The 17,510-nt window shown below is 41.2% G+C and overlaps 1 protein-coding gene across 1 annotated transcript; it reads right to left on the reverse strand.

Moving 5' to 3' along the window:
- Positions 1 to 886: 886 nt before the first annotated feature.
- LOC140719708 (palmitoyl-protein thioesterase 1-like) lies at positions 887 to 17,224 on the reverse strand. The gene is made up of 9 exons (XM_073034517.1): positions 17,092 to 17,224; positions 16,425 to 16,531; positions 15,062 to 15,189; positions 14,792 to 14,862; positions 12,787 to 12,889; positions 9,491 to 9,581; positions 7,946 to 8,044; positions 4,742 to 4,813; positions 887 to 2,770 (listed from the first exon to the last, which is right to left on the reverse strand). The coding sequence occupies exons 1-9, from the start codon at positions 17,210 to 17,212 to the stop codon at positions 2,648 to 2,650; spliced, it is 915 nt and encodes a 304-aa protein (XP_072890618.1). The 5' UTR covers positions 17,213 to 17,224; the 3' UTR covers positions 887 to 2,647.
- Positions 17,225 to 17,510: the final 286 nt, after the last annotated feature.

Below are 17,510 nucleotides of genomic sequence, written 5' to 3' on the forward strand. Positions count from 1 at the left end.
TTCAACCATCAGGCTCCTAAAACAGCATGGACTACCTCACTCACCCAAGTACTGAACACAACCCATGGACTTGCTTTCAACTACTCTACAACTCAAGATCTCAGAATTACTTATTTATTGTATTTGCACTGTTAGTCTTTCGCACATTGCCTGTCAGTCCTTGTGCTTAGTTTTTCATCGATTCTATTGTATTTTGTTCTTCAGTGAAAATGGATCTCAGGACGGTATATGGTAACATATATATTTACTTTGATAATAAATTTATTTTGAACTATTCATGCCTCTCTCATCTCACTAACTGAAAACTTGTCTTCCTCTTTCCCGCCTGTGATGAAGGAGCTCAGACCTTAAACATTTACTGTTTCTCGTTCCATGGTTACTACCTGACCTGTTGAATGTTCCCAAAAATGTGCTCATTTTACAAAAAATGTCAAGTTTATCGTCATTTAACAATATACACATATACCATCAAATGAGACAATGTTTCTCCAAACCAGGTATAAAGCATTGTCATGTACATTACACACAATAACTTATGAAAGTAAGGATGAAATCTACAGATGGATTACAAAGTGCATATATATTGCCAATCCCTCACATCTTTACTACAATATGGCACCCAGACAAGAAACAATATTCCAGGTGAAACTTTCCAAATACATCCCCATCCCATGTGTTCTTGTATCCCCCTTACATTTCATCTTCTCATTCCTGCTACAAGAATGCAACATTTCACAATCCTCAGCACTAAAGGGTGCATTTTTTTTTCCATTTCTTAGTCCCACCACTCCTCTTGCAACCTTTTAGATTCTGAGGTAGTGAAAATGTGGGTAATACCAATAAAACTCCACATTGTGTTCCAAAAACACACACAAAAGCAGACGAGTTTCAAAATGAAAGTGGAACTTTATTACCATAATTTTAAAAAAAATTAATAGGGAAAATTGACATGTGTAATATGCAAAATTAATTATTTTGGAACACAAGAAACTCTACAGATGCTGGAAATCCAGAGCAAAATGGAATGCTGGAGGAACTCAGCAGGTCAGGCAGCATCTATGGAAATAAATAAACAGTCGGCATTTCAGGCCAAGACCCTTCATCAGGACTGGAAAGAAAGGAGAGATGAGTGGCTGACTGAGAGTTAGGATAGCCAGGTCACAGGTGAAGCCAGCTGGTGGGAAAGATAAAGGCTGGAGAGGAAGGAATCTCTATAGGAGAGGAGAGTGGACCATAAGAGAAAGAATCATTTTGGAATTAAGTTTCTGAAGATAGCAAGTTTAAAGATGAGCCAAGGGAATAACAGAATTTCAGAAATTACTTAACATTCCACAACTTAACTGAGGAAATTGTGTCTATTTTAAGTAATTTTTTTAATGCACTTTAATTCAAATTGCATAATACTTATAACTTTCTAGTTGAGAAACTTGCATTCGACATAACTAATGACTGGCAATTTACAGCAAATTTGAATGTAACACCGCCACTCAAAGGAGGTAAAATTCCAGATAAACCCCAGCACTAGAGGCCCAGTAGCTGATCTTCGTACACACAAATTGACCAAGCTTCATAAGTCAGCATGCTGAGTAACCATAGCACTATTTCAATGCTTTGACATGGCTTGAGACTATAAGACACAAGAGCACAATTAAGCCATTTGGCCCATTTAGTCTATTCTGTCATTCCACCATTCTCCTGCCTTCCTCCTGTAACCTTTGAGATCCTTACTAAGATCCTATAGATCTTCACTTTAAATACACTCAAAGACTTGGTCTCCACAACTGCCAGAAGGGATGAATTGAGGATCTCAGAAACTGCTACATCTCCTGACATTTTCACACACCATCTCTAGAGTTTACAGAGAACAGTGCGAAAAACAAAAAAAAACGCCCAGTGAGTGGCAGTTCTGTGGCCGAAAATGAATTGTTAATGAGAGAGGTCAGAGGAGAATGGGCGGACTGGATCGGGCTGACAGGAAGATGACCAACTCAAATAACCACACGTTACAACAGTGATGTGCAGAAAATGCCTCTGAACGCACAACACATGGAATTGTGAAATTACAGCAGCAGAAGACAACACCGGGTTCTACTCCTGTACCTAATAAAGTGGCCACCGAGTGCATATCTCCACAACTCTCGATTTATCCTGAAAAGCTTTAAAAAATATTAATATTCAAGTCGTTGCTGAATTGCAATTAATTAATTCAGTGTTTTTAAAATGCTAAGAAAAGCAGAATATTTCACAACAAAGTATCTTAAGTGTATTAATGGTTAAATCCTTAAACAGGCTAACCCACCCTGAAGTGGACCAATTTACTGACACAGAAGTGAGGAGGAAGCATTTCATGAACAATGCACAGACAGACATAAATGGTTTAAGTGGGGTGGGGTGAGGGGAGGAAATTGTCTCAGGTGCAATCTTTGCATTATATATTAGAGTTCCTAGTAAACCTCTTGATAACTTGTAAAGAAACTGTGTACAGGATCGATCCCCAGAAAGGTACAGCCTCCACTGAGTGGTCACTGGCGTGAGTTACGTTTGAACTCAATTATATTTGAGGTGAATTAGTTTATATTGCAAGTATAAATTAGATGCACTGATTGAGGATTAATCAATCAGGCAAGCCGTTAGTGCAAAAACAGCATCAGTTTAGATAAGGAACAATATTGGTGTTGAACCATTCCTGTGAGAACTGAAGATGGTCCCCATCCACACTTAGAAATTCTAGTTTGTTCAGTTTGTCCATTGCCTTCAACCCCAATCGATCCTGGAAAGAAAAAGAAAGATTTTCACCGAACTTTCTAATTTAGCTTCTCGTTTTGGGAGCTTGGGATCACTATTTCTATCAGCAAGGATATTCTGTACAAGCCACATCTTGTTCTTGCGTATCTGCCATTTTGCTGGTGGTTTCTAAAAGGCCTGACCACTGCCACATTGCCTCAGTAAACGTGGCGCAAATTAACAACTGAATCTGGCCACTATCTGTCCAGTGGAACTCGTTTGAAGTAATTTTGTAGTCACCGGTAGTTGAAACAAAGGTTGCAGAAAAGCAAGACACACACAAAAAAATGTTGAAGGAACTCAGCAGGTCAGGCAGCATTTATGGAGGGGAATAAAAGGCTGAGACCCTTCATCACTTAATCCTCTCAGGCGTCATCTATGAAGGGGAATGACTGAAGAAGGAGCACGACCCAAAACATTGACTATTCATTTCCCTCCATAGTTGCTGCCTGACCTGCTGAGCTCCTCCAGCATTTTGTGTGTTACTATAGATTTCCGGCATCTGAAGAATTTATTTATTGAGATACAGTGCAGAATAGGACTTCCGGCCTTACAAGCCACACCACCCAGCAACCCCCCAATTTAATCCTAGGCCAATCACGGGACAACTTATAATGACCAATTAACCCACCAACCAGTACGTCTTTGGACTGTGGGAGGAAACTGGAGCACCCGGAGGAAACCCAAGCGGTCACGGTCAGGCAGCGCCGGCAATTGAACGCGGTTCGCCGGTACTGTAAAGCGTTGTGCTAACCACTACGCTACCGTGCTGTCCCAGAAAAGCGGCAGTGTTTCAGTCTGAATATTTGAATCATCTCACTCCGCAATCACCACTGGATAGAATCCTCACCGGACTCTGGCCACTTCAAGTCAGAAGCTGGGTATTCTGATTGACCTTTCCACCAAAGCGACAGCATGTATTGAAATACACTCCACTTGTCCCGATCTGCCAGTCTCAAACACCATCATCCACATGAAAGCACCCTGCTTAACTCCAGACTCAAATCCAAACACTTACTCTCCCCATCTCCAACACATCGTTTCTGACATGTGAATCAACAGCAAAATGCATCAAATCCTAAAGCTGGACTTCAGTAACAAAGATAGCAGACTCATGGGAATTCACATCACACCTGCAAATTCACACATCACACATTTTGAGATGTCTTATTGTTCCTTCATCACTGCTGGATCAAAAATCATAGAGCTCCAAATCTAACTGTGTAAGTATTTTTTAACACAAAAAGAATCGATAAAACTGTCGATCCAGCAGCTCTCATCGTCATTCCGTGCCATGTCATTGGCCGTGATTATTCTTGCAAATCTTTCCACAGCAGTGGTTGGCCATTACCTTCTTCTGGGCAGTGCCTTTACAAGACGGGTGACCCCAGCCATTATCAGTACTCTTCAGAGACTGTCTGCCTGGTGTCAGTGGTCGCATAACCAGGACTTGTGATCTGCACCAGTTGTTCATACCTGCCCCCTCCACCACCTGCTCCCATGGTTAACCTGACCCTAATCAAGGGGGGCTAAGCAGGTACTATACCCTGAAGGGTGACCTGTGGAGGGAAGGAGCGCCCTACACGTCCTTTGGTAAGTCGTATATCCACCCTGCCACAGCTCTAAGGGAATTAATTTGTGACTTTAGCAGCAAACCATGTCATGGCAATAAAAATGGTGGAATATCAGTCTATTTGCTAGAAGTTTAAAATTATTATTTATTTATTGAAACAGCCAGCACAGAATAGTCTTTCTGGCCCTCTGAGCCACACCGCCCAGTAATCCCCTGACCTTAACCCTCATCTAATCACAGGACAATTTATAATGACCAATTAGTTAACCTACCAACTGGTACGTCTTTGGACCGTGGGAGGAAACCAATTCACCCAAGGGAAACCCACACGGCCACGGGGAGAACATACAAACTACTTACAAACAGCAGTGGGATAAATCTTACCTCTTTATAAAGAATACTCTCTTGCAGTGTGTACGTATCTTTGGCCTGGCCAGCTTTATAGAAACCAAACCACTGGAACAAAATTCAAGAGAGGGATAAATATAGCATTTATAAATGGAAGCCCCTGCACAGCTTGTGACATGGCTTGAATTTTAAAACCGTGATTTTAAAATTGGTCAGTCTTACTCTGAGAACTGAGGACTTCTAAGAGGCTAGTGGACAGAAACACAGAATTAGGCACCACTACTCAATACAATCGTAGCTGATCCTCTCTCTCAATGCCACATTCCAGCTTTCTGCCCTTCTCCCTCCATGCCTTGTGTCTAGAAATGCATTCATCTCAAAATTATTTCAGCAACTTGGTCACTATGGGTTGTAGAAATTCACCAAAGGAAGAAACTTCATCCCAGCCAAGGGGAACATCCTTTCTGTAACCAGCCTCTCGAACCCAGTCAGAATTTTATACATTTCAATGAGATCCCCTATCAATCTTCTAAACTCGAGTTAACACTGGCTAAGTTCACCCCATCTTTCATCTTGAGAGCCCTAGAATCAGCTGCCATCAGCTTGTTCCATTTCACTACTTCAATGGGGAGTATAACCGGACCGAAACTGCACAAAACTCAGGGGAGAACTCACCAGGACCTTGTTTACTGGTCAGACAACCTCCTGCAGTGAAGGCCAACATGCCAGTTTTTGCCCTGACTGCTTGATGCACCAGCACATTTGCTTTCAGTAAGCATAAAACCATATCCCTTTGTACAACCAACATTTCCTCATTTTCAACCTTTTAAGTAACATTGTACCTTCCTGATTTTTGCTGAGTGAATACCTTCACGTGTCCATTATACTGTAACTGCTATGTAATAGTCCACTCACTTGTCCAAATTGCCTTGAAACTTCTTTTCAACCTCTCCTAAACTCAACCCAATCATTTTTATGTCATGAACTCAGAGATATTTCATACACAGTTTCCTCATCCAAATCACTGAAATGAATTGTCTGGGGCCTGGCACTGATCCCTGTGGTACCCCGTCTGCCATCCCAAATTCTGAGCTATTTACTCTTTCTCTCCATGTCCTATTAACCTACCAATCAATGTATTCCTCCCAATCCCACGTTTCAGTTTTACATAGCAACACACACACACACACACAAAATGCTGTAGGGATTCAGACCAAGCAGCAGCTTTGGAAATGAATAAGCAGTCGACGTTTTGAGCCGAGACCCTTCCTCAGGACTGGAACCAAAGGGGGAAGGTGCCAGAATAAAAAGGTGGGAGAGGGGAAGGAAGATAGCGAGAAGGTGGTAGGTGAGGCCAGGTGAGTAGGAAAGGTAAAGGGCTAGAGAGGAAGGAACCTGATAGGAGAGTGGACCACAGTAGAAAGGGAAAGCATAGAGACACCAGGGGGGAGGTGATGGGCAGATGAGAAGAGGTAAGAGAGGGGAATAGAAGGAGGGAGGGGAAAGGAATGTTTTTTTAAAACCGGAAAGAGAAATCGATATTCATGTCATCAGATTGGAGGCTACCCAGATGGGATACACGATGGGTGGCCTCATTGTGGCACAAGAGGAGGCCACGGACCGTCATGTTGGAATGGGAATTTAAATGTTTGGCCACCGGGTGGTTCCACTTTTCACAGAAGGCAGTTTTACAAATTAAGTTCTTATCTGGGACTTTATCAAATGACTTTAAAAGAAGTCCAAATACTCCACATCCACTGACTCTGTCTCATCTATTCTGCCAGTTACACCCTCAGGAAAAAAAACCTTTAGTTTTGTCAACCACTATTTCCCTTTCAGAATCTATGATGACATTTTCTAAGAGTCCTGTTGCAGTCTATAGTCTCCTTCTGTTGCTGACCCATTTAATCCACACAAGGTACAATGCTGACAGATGAAAAGAAGAAATTTTTTTTTACTCAAACAGGGAAAGGGGATAATTGAACTGACTATCTCTTACATCCTTCACATACACGAGGAGTAAAAATCTTTTGTTATGTCTCCATCTAAATGTGGTGTGTGCAATCTAGTAATTTATAATAAATAGAACAGTCAATGTAATATAGAGTACACTCAAATCAGCGTGAGTTCATCAGTCTAATGGCCTGGTGGAAGAGACTGTCCCGGAGCCTGTTGGTCCTGGCTTTTATGCTGCAGTACCATTTCCCGATGGTAGCAGCTGGAACAGTTTGTGGTTGGGGTGACTCGGGTCCCCAGTGATCTTATGGGCCCTTTTTAAACAACTGTCCTTGTAAATGTCCTGAATCATGGGAAGTTCACAACTACAGATGCGCTGGCCAGGGATTTGGACCAATTTCAACTCTCTGCAGGGTCCTGCGATTAAGGGAGGTACAGTTCCCATATCAGGCAGTGATGCAGCCAGTCAGGATGCTCTCAGTTGTGCCCCTGTAGAGAGTTCTTAGCATTTGGAGGCCCACACCAAACTTCTTCAACCGTCTGAGGTGAAAGAGGCGCTGTTGTGCTTTTTTCACCACACAGCTGGTGTGTACAGACCACGTGAGGTCCTCAGTGATGTGGATGCTGAGGAACTTGAAGCTGTTTACTCTCTCAACCCTAGATCCATTGATGTCCATAGGGGTTAGCCCGTCTCCATTCCTCCTGTAATCCACAACCAGTTCCTTTGTTTCTGTGACATTGAGGGAAAGGTTGTTTTCTTGACACTCCTGTGTCAGAGAGATAACTTTTTCCATGTAGGCCACCTCATTATAGTGTTGTCCGCATAGTTAATTAGCAGATTGGAGCTGTGGGTGGCGATACAGTCATGGGTGCACAGGGAGTAAAGGAGGGGACTCAGTACGCAGCCCTGAGGGGCTCCTGTATTGAAAGGCAGAGGGGTGGAGGTGAGGGAGCCCACTCTTAACACCTGCAGGCGATCCGACAGGAAGTCCAGGATCCAGCTGCACAAGGCAGGGTCAAGGCTGAGGTCTCTGAGCTTCTTGTCGAGCTTGGATGGAATTACGGTGTTGAATTCTGAACTGTAGTCTAAGAACAGCATTCTCACATAAGCATCCTTCTTCTCCAGATGTGTAATATAGTAAATATTAGTGTAATTGTAAATAAAAATATATGCTGCATTTATACAATATTGTCCTGATAATCACCAAAACTTTAAGTTACTTGGAACCATTTTCATGGCAAAATATTACAGTAAGTTTTGCAGAATCAAAACTTCGTCCTCACCTCTGAATCAATAGGGTCAACCACAGAATCCTTCAAGAATTTTATCATTACAAACTTTTTCAGCTTCATCAGATTTTCTTTATAGCGTTCATTGATGCCCTGTAAAGCAAGTAGTTGGTTTATAAACTCAAGAGACTCGGCAGATGCTGGAAATCAGCAGAATAAAAATGCGGGAGGATCTCAGCAAGTCAGGCAGTAACACATTTTGGGCCGAGAGCATTTATCAGAGCTAGAAGGGAAGGGGGCAGAAGCTAGAAAAAGATGGGGGGTGGGTGTAGGACAAGCTGGTAGTGATTGGTGACCAATACAAATTTAAAGGTGAAACTAACAGAAAATACAAAGTAGGACAGACAAAAATAACATGTTAGACAGACAAAAGTAAGTGGATTTCACAGGAAAGAGAAAAGGATAAAATGTCAAGTTGCAGTTTCAAAAAGAGCACCAATCTGCATGCTTTCAGTGAAAAATCTGATAATGATGAGTGACACAGGACTGAGTAGCCTTGAGATTTACAATGTGAAAACAAACAAAAGACAACCAAACCAGAAGTTAATGGCAAATTAACTAATATCATCTAGGCGGGGTCAAAATGAAAGTGTTGGCTAGAGGTTTTGTCGGGTGGCCTGGGATAGATCAACAGATTGAGAAGCTTGACGTTCACGGTTCAGGATACCAACATGTTCAAGAAGAAAGGTGCCCAGAGCTGTCAGAACCACGTCCTGCAGTCCCAGAGTCAACACTTACAAGCACCATGGAGGAGGCCCCAGAACGTGAGACTGCTTCACAGCCACAAGTCTCACCTGCAGAGTACTCACCCCCCCAGTCAGGAGAGATGTTATTCCACAAAAGAAACCACAGTGATTAAATCTTTAGGCCTGAATGGGACAATTTAAAATTTACTACGTTGTAGATGTGTACATAGTAGTTGCATATACATATATAGATTGATTGGGGTGTAATACATTACCTATTTGAGCTGAGTGGCATTCTATATTGAGCTGGAGTTTATAGTTAAGCAGGGTGGAATGTTACTTAAAATTTCAGTAATATTTAAGTAATTTTGTAAATACATTTTGGTTAAGCGTTCATTTAACGAATTAATTATGGGTTATATGTAAAAGTACGTAAATGGCATACATCATGCCATCACGTCATATGTAATTTCACTTAAAGTAAAAAACAAAGACACATATTCCTAGCTCTGCATTTTAATTAGCTTACGTTTAGGAGTTACAAAACACACACACACACACTTACTCTGCAGGAGAGGCACAATTAAATTGTCAATATAATGGAGAAAGAGTTAGAGAGTGGTGCCAGGGAAGGTTTGGAACAGGAACTGCTTCACATAGGCCACAAAGAGGAAGATCGCCCCGTCTGAAGGGCAAACAAAGTTTAGCCTTTAATTCACAGGAAGTAAGAGGACTCAAAAGAGAAGTTGCTTAGGGCAGGAACAAGTTCAGCTAGGCAGATGAGAGCAGTTGATGGTGAGTAGGGGAATTTTCCAATACAAAGCAGAACAGCTAAATAACATTGATTACATACCCTTTCTTGATTGATGTCTGCCAAGAAAATACTTTTGTTTCTGTAAAGCTCTTCATTCAAGGGATCATGCCAGTACTCCGCCTGCACCAAACTAGTAGGAAAGCAATTTAAAGATGCAAGAGAGATTGCAAATTGAAAGGCATTAATTAGTAGTTTTGTACAATTACATTACTATTTTCACATATACTATCCAGTTACAATGTCATGTGGATAAGGTGAAATCACAGGGTCAGCCCTGTGAAAACTGATTTTGTGCAGAATAAATTCTCATCAGACACTCCACGATTTCCTACAAGCTACACACAATCTTGTGGATTCCAGTTCATTCAGCTATTGGGGTAGCCGCTTGTTTGGGACAACTGTTAGAGAACAAAGACTAACTGAGAAAATCGCCGGGTTTCCTTTTGTTTATTGGGGACTCCATGCTAGTTTTAATTTGTTCTGTATTTCATTTAAATAATAATTTGTTACTCAGTTAAACATAGAACCATAGAACATTACAGCACAGAAACAGGCCTTTTGGCCCTTCTTGGCTGTGCCGAACCATTTTTCTGCCTAGTCCCACTGACCTGCACCTGGACCATATCCTTCCATACACCTCTCATCCATGTACCTGTCCAAGTTTTTCTTAAATGTTAAAAGTGAGCCTGAATTTACCATTTTATCTGGCAGCTCATTCCACACTCGCACCACTCTCTGTGTGAAGAAGGCCCCCCCCCCACTAATGTTCCCTTTAAACTTTACCCCCTTCACCCTTAACCCATGTCCTCTGGTTTTTTTCTCCCCTAGCTTCAGTGGAAAAAGCCTGCTTGCATTCACTCTATCTATACCCATCATAATTTTATATACCTCTGTCAAATCTCCCCTCATTCTTTTATGCTCCAGGGAAGTTTGTCTTTTTTTATATACAGGTGTCCCCCGTTTTTTGAACATTCGCTTTACATCAACTTGCTGTTACGAAAAACCTACATTAGTTACCTGTTTTTGCTAACAGAAGGTGTTTTCATTGTTACGGAAAAAGGCAGCGCGCTGAGCAGCCAGGTTCCTCCCCTGGAACTGCATTCTAGCCGGCATTGCTTAAACACGTGCCTGTGAGCATCTGTGCTTTATGTCGATTTATTTTGTGCATCCGTTAGCAAGATGAGTTCTAAGGTATCGGAAAAGCCTAAAAGAGCGCGTAAGGGTGTTACACTTAGTGTAAAACTAGACATAATAAAGCATTTCGATCGTGGTAAATGAAGCAAGGACAAAGTGAGTTTGGCTAAGGGTTTGTGGAAGTTGACGAAGATGATGTTGAAGAGGTTTTGGCATCCCATGACCAAGAACTGACAGATGAAGAGCTGATGAAGAGTTTAACAATTGAAGCCGAACGCAGTAGTGAACGGCCCAAAAGTGAAGACGTCCAGGAACTGAACGTGAAGCAATTGCGTGAGATTCTCGCTGCGATTGACAACGCTGCAATGATTGCAAAGAAGTATGACTTTAATTTTGAAAGGGTACGTAGGTTTAGGGCAGGTTTGCAGGATGGTTTGAGTGCTTGCAAAGAACCGTATGATATAAAAATGCGCGAGGCTAAGCAGTCAAGCATACTGTCGTTTTTCAAGCCTTCCACATCAGCCACAGCAGACAACGAAACTGGACCTTCGACACTGAGGCAGGCAGACATAGAAGAAGGTGACCTGCCTGCTCTGATGGAAACAGACGACAATGAGATGTCACCCCAGTGTCCCACCACCCCAACCTCCGACGACTCAGCCTAACACACTTCATCAGTGTCCTCACTGTCTTCCCGATTCCGGTAAGTGAAATTACACTGGGCATACATTATTTCTACTTTAAAAAGGCTGTGTATTTTTATGTGTTATTCAGTAGCTTCATAGCTTAAAGGTTACTGGAAAAAGTGCTTCTGCCGGGAGCGCTTGCACCGTGTGTTTCTGCAGCAAGTGCTGCCGAGAGCGCTTGCGTGAAATTTTCGCTATGGTGGACAGTGCTGAAATAATTGTAGAGAAGTATTCCTACATTATATAGGATGTGTATTTACCGGATCATTCCTGCTTTTACTATATGTTACTGTTATTTTAGGTTTCATGTGTTATTTGGTAGGTTATTTTTTGGGTCTGTGAACACGCACAAATTTTTCCCATATAAATAAATGGTAATTGCTTCTTCACTTTATGACATTTCGGCTTACAAACTGTTTCATCGGAACGCTCTACCTTCGAATAGCGGTGGAAACCTGTGTATCTCTTTCTAACATTTCCATGAAATTTCAGCTAATTGGGACAGCTACTTAATTGGGTAAAAATGTACTGGTCCTGATGTGTCCCAATTAACTGGAATCCATTGTGTATTACAAGTGTATCACTTGTTGAAATTCCTACCTAGCAGGAAGTATCTTGATGACACAGGGTGCAGCAGTTCAGGTTAGCTATTTACAGGCCATTGGAGAACAAGCGATAAACACAAATCTCACCAACAATAAACACGGCATAAAATATTAAAAAGCATACAGCCAGTTCAAAAGAAAGGGCAAGCTGAGATAAGTACCATATTAGTAGCTGTGCACGACTACCCTGGCTGATTCGCTGCTCAGTTTAGGTTTGAAAGTAAACAAAAGATATTCAAAAATTGGCTCAAGTGAACTCAAGTCCGCGCATAACCCTGTGGAAAAAGATTCCCCCCATTCAATTACCAGAATATTTTGTAACACCCCTAAAAAATAAAACAAAGTACAATCCAATTTTCCACTCACACTACGCAGTTCATCTAAAGGCAAAAATAATTACAATATCTTGAAATATTAAACTTAAGAATTCATCCTAAATTCCTGTTTTACATCATAAAAAGTGGCAGATTACAAGTTATGATTCAAGGAGTTAATTTTCAATTTGATTATTATAAAGCTTCAACATTTTCACATAAATAATCCCATTTATGCCATAAAATCCAATACTTTGAGCTTTCATTTAGTTTCATAATGATTCTAAACATCCACAATCTCCATTTCACCTTTCTCCAACTTCTGCTATAATTACTACATTACTGACTCCAAGTTCTATCCGGCAGATACCGTTTCCTTTCATCCTCACCAATTTACTCCACATTCCATCTCAACTACCTTCTAGTGTGGCTACTGGCCCATTCCAGCAGAGGAATCTGCAGCAAACCACTGCCAAGTGCACTTCTGCATACAAGATACCCTTATTATTGTTTCTTGGCTCAGTTTGTACTTATTCCACAAATTATCTCATTGGTGCAAGGTGGAGGTTTCTTAAAATCTCAACGTTAGTACTTACTGCTTTTGAATTGGGCTTCTATAAGCACCATGGTTCAACAGTTTCCTTATCCAGTCACAGAATTCAGAACTCTCTCCAGGACAGTGGGGGACACCATACACTCCTAGTGAGGGTGTGGGCAGACAGGTGGAAAACACAGAAGGAGAGTTTAAGCTGAGTGGAAGATTTGAATCATTTCCCTTTTAATAAAAATCCTTGATACAAAGCGGAACGTGCAGGCACAAGCTGTTGGTACGTTCAGTGTGACTTGCTTTTCAGTTCTATTTGGCTCCAGGTCCATTTTAAATTACTTAGCTTGATTGAATGGTTGAAGCTGGGTGACTGACAGCATTTAAAACTGTCTAGATGAGCACTTGAATCACTTAGAAGTATAGAAGCTTACAGCACATACAGGCCGTTCAGCTCACAATGTTGAGCCAACCACGTAACCTACTCTAGAAACTGACTAGAATTTCCCCACCACATAGCCCTCTATTTTTCTAAGCTCCATGTATCTCAGAAAGTCTTAAAAGACCCTATTGTATCTGCCTCCATCACCTTCGCTGGTAGTGCATTCCATGCACTCACCACTTGGTTATGGAACTTTATGGACAAAGTGCAGAGTGATGGGATTAATATGGAAGAGTTCCCTCTGATTTGCAGGCATCCATGGGACTGAGTGCACTGTTTACCATGCTGTACGCATCTATGACTCTTACGATCTTAGATAAAAATTTTGAGTTTCATTTAAAATATTTTACAGTCCTCTCGCAAAAACCACAGCAACCATAGAGAGATACGATAAATGTAAATGGGAGCATGCTTGCTAAGACCACTGAAGCCTGTGATTTGTAGTTTGGAGATCATTCGGGCGATCCAGTGCTTTGCTATCTCCGAGAGGATCCTGGGAGGCAGAGGCAGCGAGTATGAACCCGGTGGCGTGAAAACTGTGAGGCAAAGATCAACTCTATTGTGCCGATTAAAGGTTCCATTGCTCCCCTATTAAAGCGACGAGGAAGACTGAAACATTGAGGTGAACGCAGAAGGTGAGCACCGGCTGCCTCTCTTTTGATCTCGAATGAGATCGTTCTGCTACCGGAGAGGCGAGACCATCTTCTGATCACTGGTGGGATTGCTCTACTACCGGAGAGAGGAGACTGCCCTTTGATCACTCTGCTGCCAGAGAGGGAAGCCTATGTGGCCTGTTGCTGTGCCCGGAGAACATTATCCAGGTTTTACCGTTTTGGATATGGTGTTCCCCCCAGGCCTTACAGTTTTTTTAAATTCTGTGTTTTTTGCCCAAACTTTCTCACTTTCTGGTGTGCAAGGGAGGGGGATTTAGGAGTCGATGGTCCTGTTCTGTTCTTTACGTTCGTATTTGCCAAAAAAATTGTGTGGGGGAGGGGGGTTGGGGGTGTTGAAGGTCCTGTTCTGTTTTTTTTTGTTCATTTTTGCCATTTTTTTGTGCAGGGGAGGGGGATTTGGGGTTGATGATTGTGTTGCCATTCTTTTTTTTCTTGGTTTTGTGGCAATCTGGTGAAGAAGAATTTCAGAGTTGTATACTTTGATAATAAATAAATATCATTCCGGTGCAGCCACTAATCATGACTGAGGCAAATTTAGTCTATCCAACATCATGGAGGATTGCTTCCCCTAGTTTATCGCTGGATGGATTTGCCAAAATTGGACCCTTATCAATATCTTTTAGTCACACCAAAGCTGCTTTATTTGTTTCCCATTTCCAATCTTTGTGGAATAATAATGAAAAATTCAGCTTCGATTGAAATGTGGGAAGCAGGACAAGGTTGCCCTTGTAGGATGAAGGAAATCTGTGTAATTACAGCGAGCAGCTGCACAATTCACTGTATTTCAGACATGATCTTATCAATAATGACCTTTGAACAAACACCGGTTGCACTTATTCATACAAGTTTCATTTCATAACAGTACAAAGGTTTTTTGCTTTTAATAGTTAATATATTTCAACAGATAAGCTCTTAAAAGAGAACAGACAAGTGAATATTACCTTGATGCTGACTTCCAAATGTGATTAGATTAATCATAGCAGGAGAAGGACACCTCTGTGCTACAGCTCTTCTGTAATGGATATAGAATCATCCATTAGAAAGTTATTTTTGCCAAGTAAGCAGTCAGATCATCAAGTGCCCTTTATCTGGATACATTTTTTAAATGTGTCTTTTACTGGCTGTGAAATACTTCGGGACGATCTTAGGACATGAAAGTTCTCTACGAATGAGATTTTCCCCAATATTGTAGCCCTACTGATCACACTTACATAAATTGTCCTCCTTGAGAAAAGCCCATCGCATTGTATCCATTCTGCAGCTTCTTGTCCTTGGATAATATATTACACACCAACTCTACTTGGTCATTTACATTCATGAAGTAACCGTTCTTAATGTCCTAAAAAGAAAATGTCCTAATTCACAAGAACTTTGAGGGATTGTATAATTAATCATTTTAAAAGTCTACATGGATTTTAGTAAAGCATTTGTCAAAGTCCATTATCAAGGGCTGATCCAGTAGATTAAGATATGTGGGATTCACGGTGACTTGGCAGTTTGGATTCAGGATTGGTTTGCCTACAGTAGACAGAAGGTAGAGGTACAAGGGTGTTATTCTGGCTGGAAGTCTATGGCCAGTGATGTTTGGAGCAGTCAGTGCTGGGACCCCTGTTGTTTGTGATATGTAAAACTCGGATGAAAATGTAGCTGTGTGGGTAAGTTTCCGGATGACACAAAGACTGGTGGAGTTATGGCACAGTGTGGAGGGGATGTCAAAGAACAGAATACAGATCACTTACTGATATGGGCAGAAAAATGGCAGATGGGGTTTAATCTGGGAAGGTGTGAGGTGCTGCATTTTTGACAGATCAAATGCAGAAGTATACAGTTAATGTTAGGACACTATACAGCAGGAGTTTTGGATCCAAGTCCACAGCTCCCTAAAAGTGGCCATACAAGTGTGAAGAAGGCATATTACATGCTTGCCTCCATTGATCAGGGCATCATGTCTAAGATTAAGGAAGTCATGTTGTAGCTACAGTACTGTGCAAAAATTTGATATATATATCTCAGATGCCCAAGACTTTTGCACAGTACTGTATTTGTCAACGTGAAGTGAAGAGCAAGTTTGTAAATCTGGCAGGAGCAAAGGGTGTTGGGAACGGTGAGGGTGGAGCACCGCGGGAGGGGTGTGGGTAGCAGAGCAGGAGCGCCAGGGTGTGGCACAGATGCAGACACACCCAGCCCTGAGACCCCAAGCAAGGTAATTTGATTCCAATCAATTGGTTTATTATATATGTGTGTGTGTGCGTGTACACACACACACACACAGGACTTTTGCACAGTACTGAATAAAAAAATATTAATTAGGCTGTACTTGGAGCCATTCAGCTGTTCTTCAAATGGATCCTCAGGGAACTTCAATAGATTAGTCAAACAGGATTTCATTTTCATAAATCCGTGTTGATTGCTCATTATCATTTTTCTTGGAAAACTTTGTTTTAAGCAACTGAACAGAGCAGCTGCACAACTATTAAAATAAAAAAAAAAAAATATATATATATATATAACTGCATTTAAAAGTTTGAATCAATTGTAATCGCTGACAACAATTGATTCTCATTACAGACAAACCTCCTCAACAGTGTTTCCAATTTCCAGAGGCAAGACATAAATTCCTGGGATTGCTTCTTTCACCAGTCTAATGAAGTGCAAGGTGAGACCCGCACAACAGCTGTCACCTAAAATGAATGAAGTGTACAAGATCAGAGAATGACAGATATTGCCAAAATGTTATGACAATCTCGATGACACCTGTAGTATAATAATTGTTTCATAAAGTTGAATTGTTTTAAGTTATATTTTACTAGCTACAATCAGAATATAAAAATCAAGAGTTACACACTAATTGTTAAATATCATTTGCATATAGTTTCAAATTACAACATAAAATATTTTGCATGTTTTTACGTAAGTAATACTTGTGCTAACTTTCCCTCTCGCACCTCAAACAAAATGCACTTGCACTTTTTCCCCGTGGTCTCAAAGCTTGAATGTTGTTCCGTGGGATTCGAACTTTGATCCCAGGACAGTTAAAGTATGGTTTTCGTTTTACGAGACTTTAAAAGCATGAGTTTATGTTTCTAATAAAATAAAACAGAAATTAGACTATCGTACAATAAGAAGGAACTTCTAAAGCAAACACTGAATCGTTCCAGTTTAATGGGTGAAGTATCCCGAATTCACGATTTGCGAGTTGCACATGACAATATATTTGACTTTTTAATCTCCCTCTTCTCACCCAAGCCGTGCCAAATGACCACAGGTGGAGACTGCGTGCTGTTCCAGACAGTTTTCCACGATGACGCCCCCAAAACGAGCCAGAAGATCAGGAGGCAACAACTCACTCCCTGCGCAGCCATTTTTTATAAAAGACACATGATCCAAATCACGTGATCGCTCCTCGGCCGAATGGTTGATTGATAGATAGATAGATAGATAGATACTTTATTCATCCCCATGGGGAAATTCAACTTTTTTCCAATGTCCCATACACTTGTTGTAGCAAAACTAATTACATACAATACTTAACTCAGTAAAAAATATGATATGCATCTAAATCACTATCTCAAAAAGCATTAATAATAGCTTTTAAAAAGTTCTTAAGTCCTGGCGGTAGAATTGTAAAGCCTAATGGCATTGGGGAGTATTGACCTCTTC

Source organism: Hemitrygon akajei, chromosome 32 (genome assembly GCF_048418815.1).
Source record: "Hemitrygon akajei chromosome 32, sHemAka1.3, whole genome shotgun sequence".
NCBI classification, from domain to species: domain Eukaryota; kingdom Metazoa; phylum Chordata; class Chondrichthyes; order Myliobatiformes; family Dasyatidae; genus Hemitrygon; species Hemitrygon akajei.

What these genes read in the sequence shown, in the direction of transcription:
- LOC140719708 (XM_073034517.1), bottom strand. Translation starts at nt 17,212, where the DNA reads ATGGCTGCGCAGGGAGTGAGTTGTTGCCTCCTGATCTTCTGGCTCGTT. An exon ending in TCTCAAGGAGGACAATTTAT is followed by an intron (nt 14,863 to 15,061) that starts GTAAGTGTGATC and finishes TATCCATTACAG; the next exon opens with AAGAGCTGTAGCACAGAGGT. An exon ending in TTGACCCTATTGATTCAGAG is followed by an intron (nt 4,814 to 7,945) that starts GTGAGGACGAAG and finishes ATTTTGTTCCAG; the next exon opens with TGGTTTGGTTTCTATAAAGC.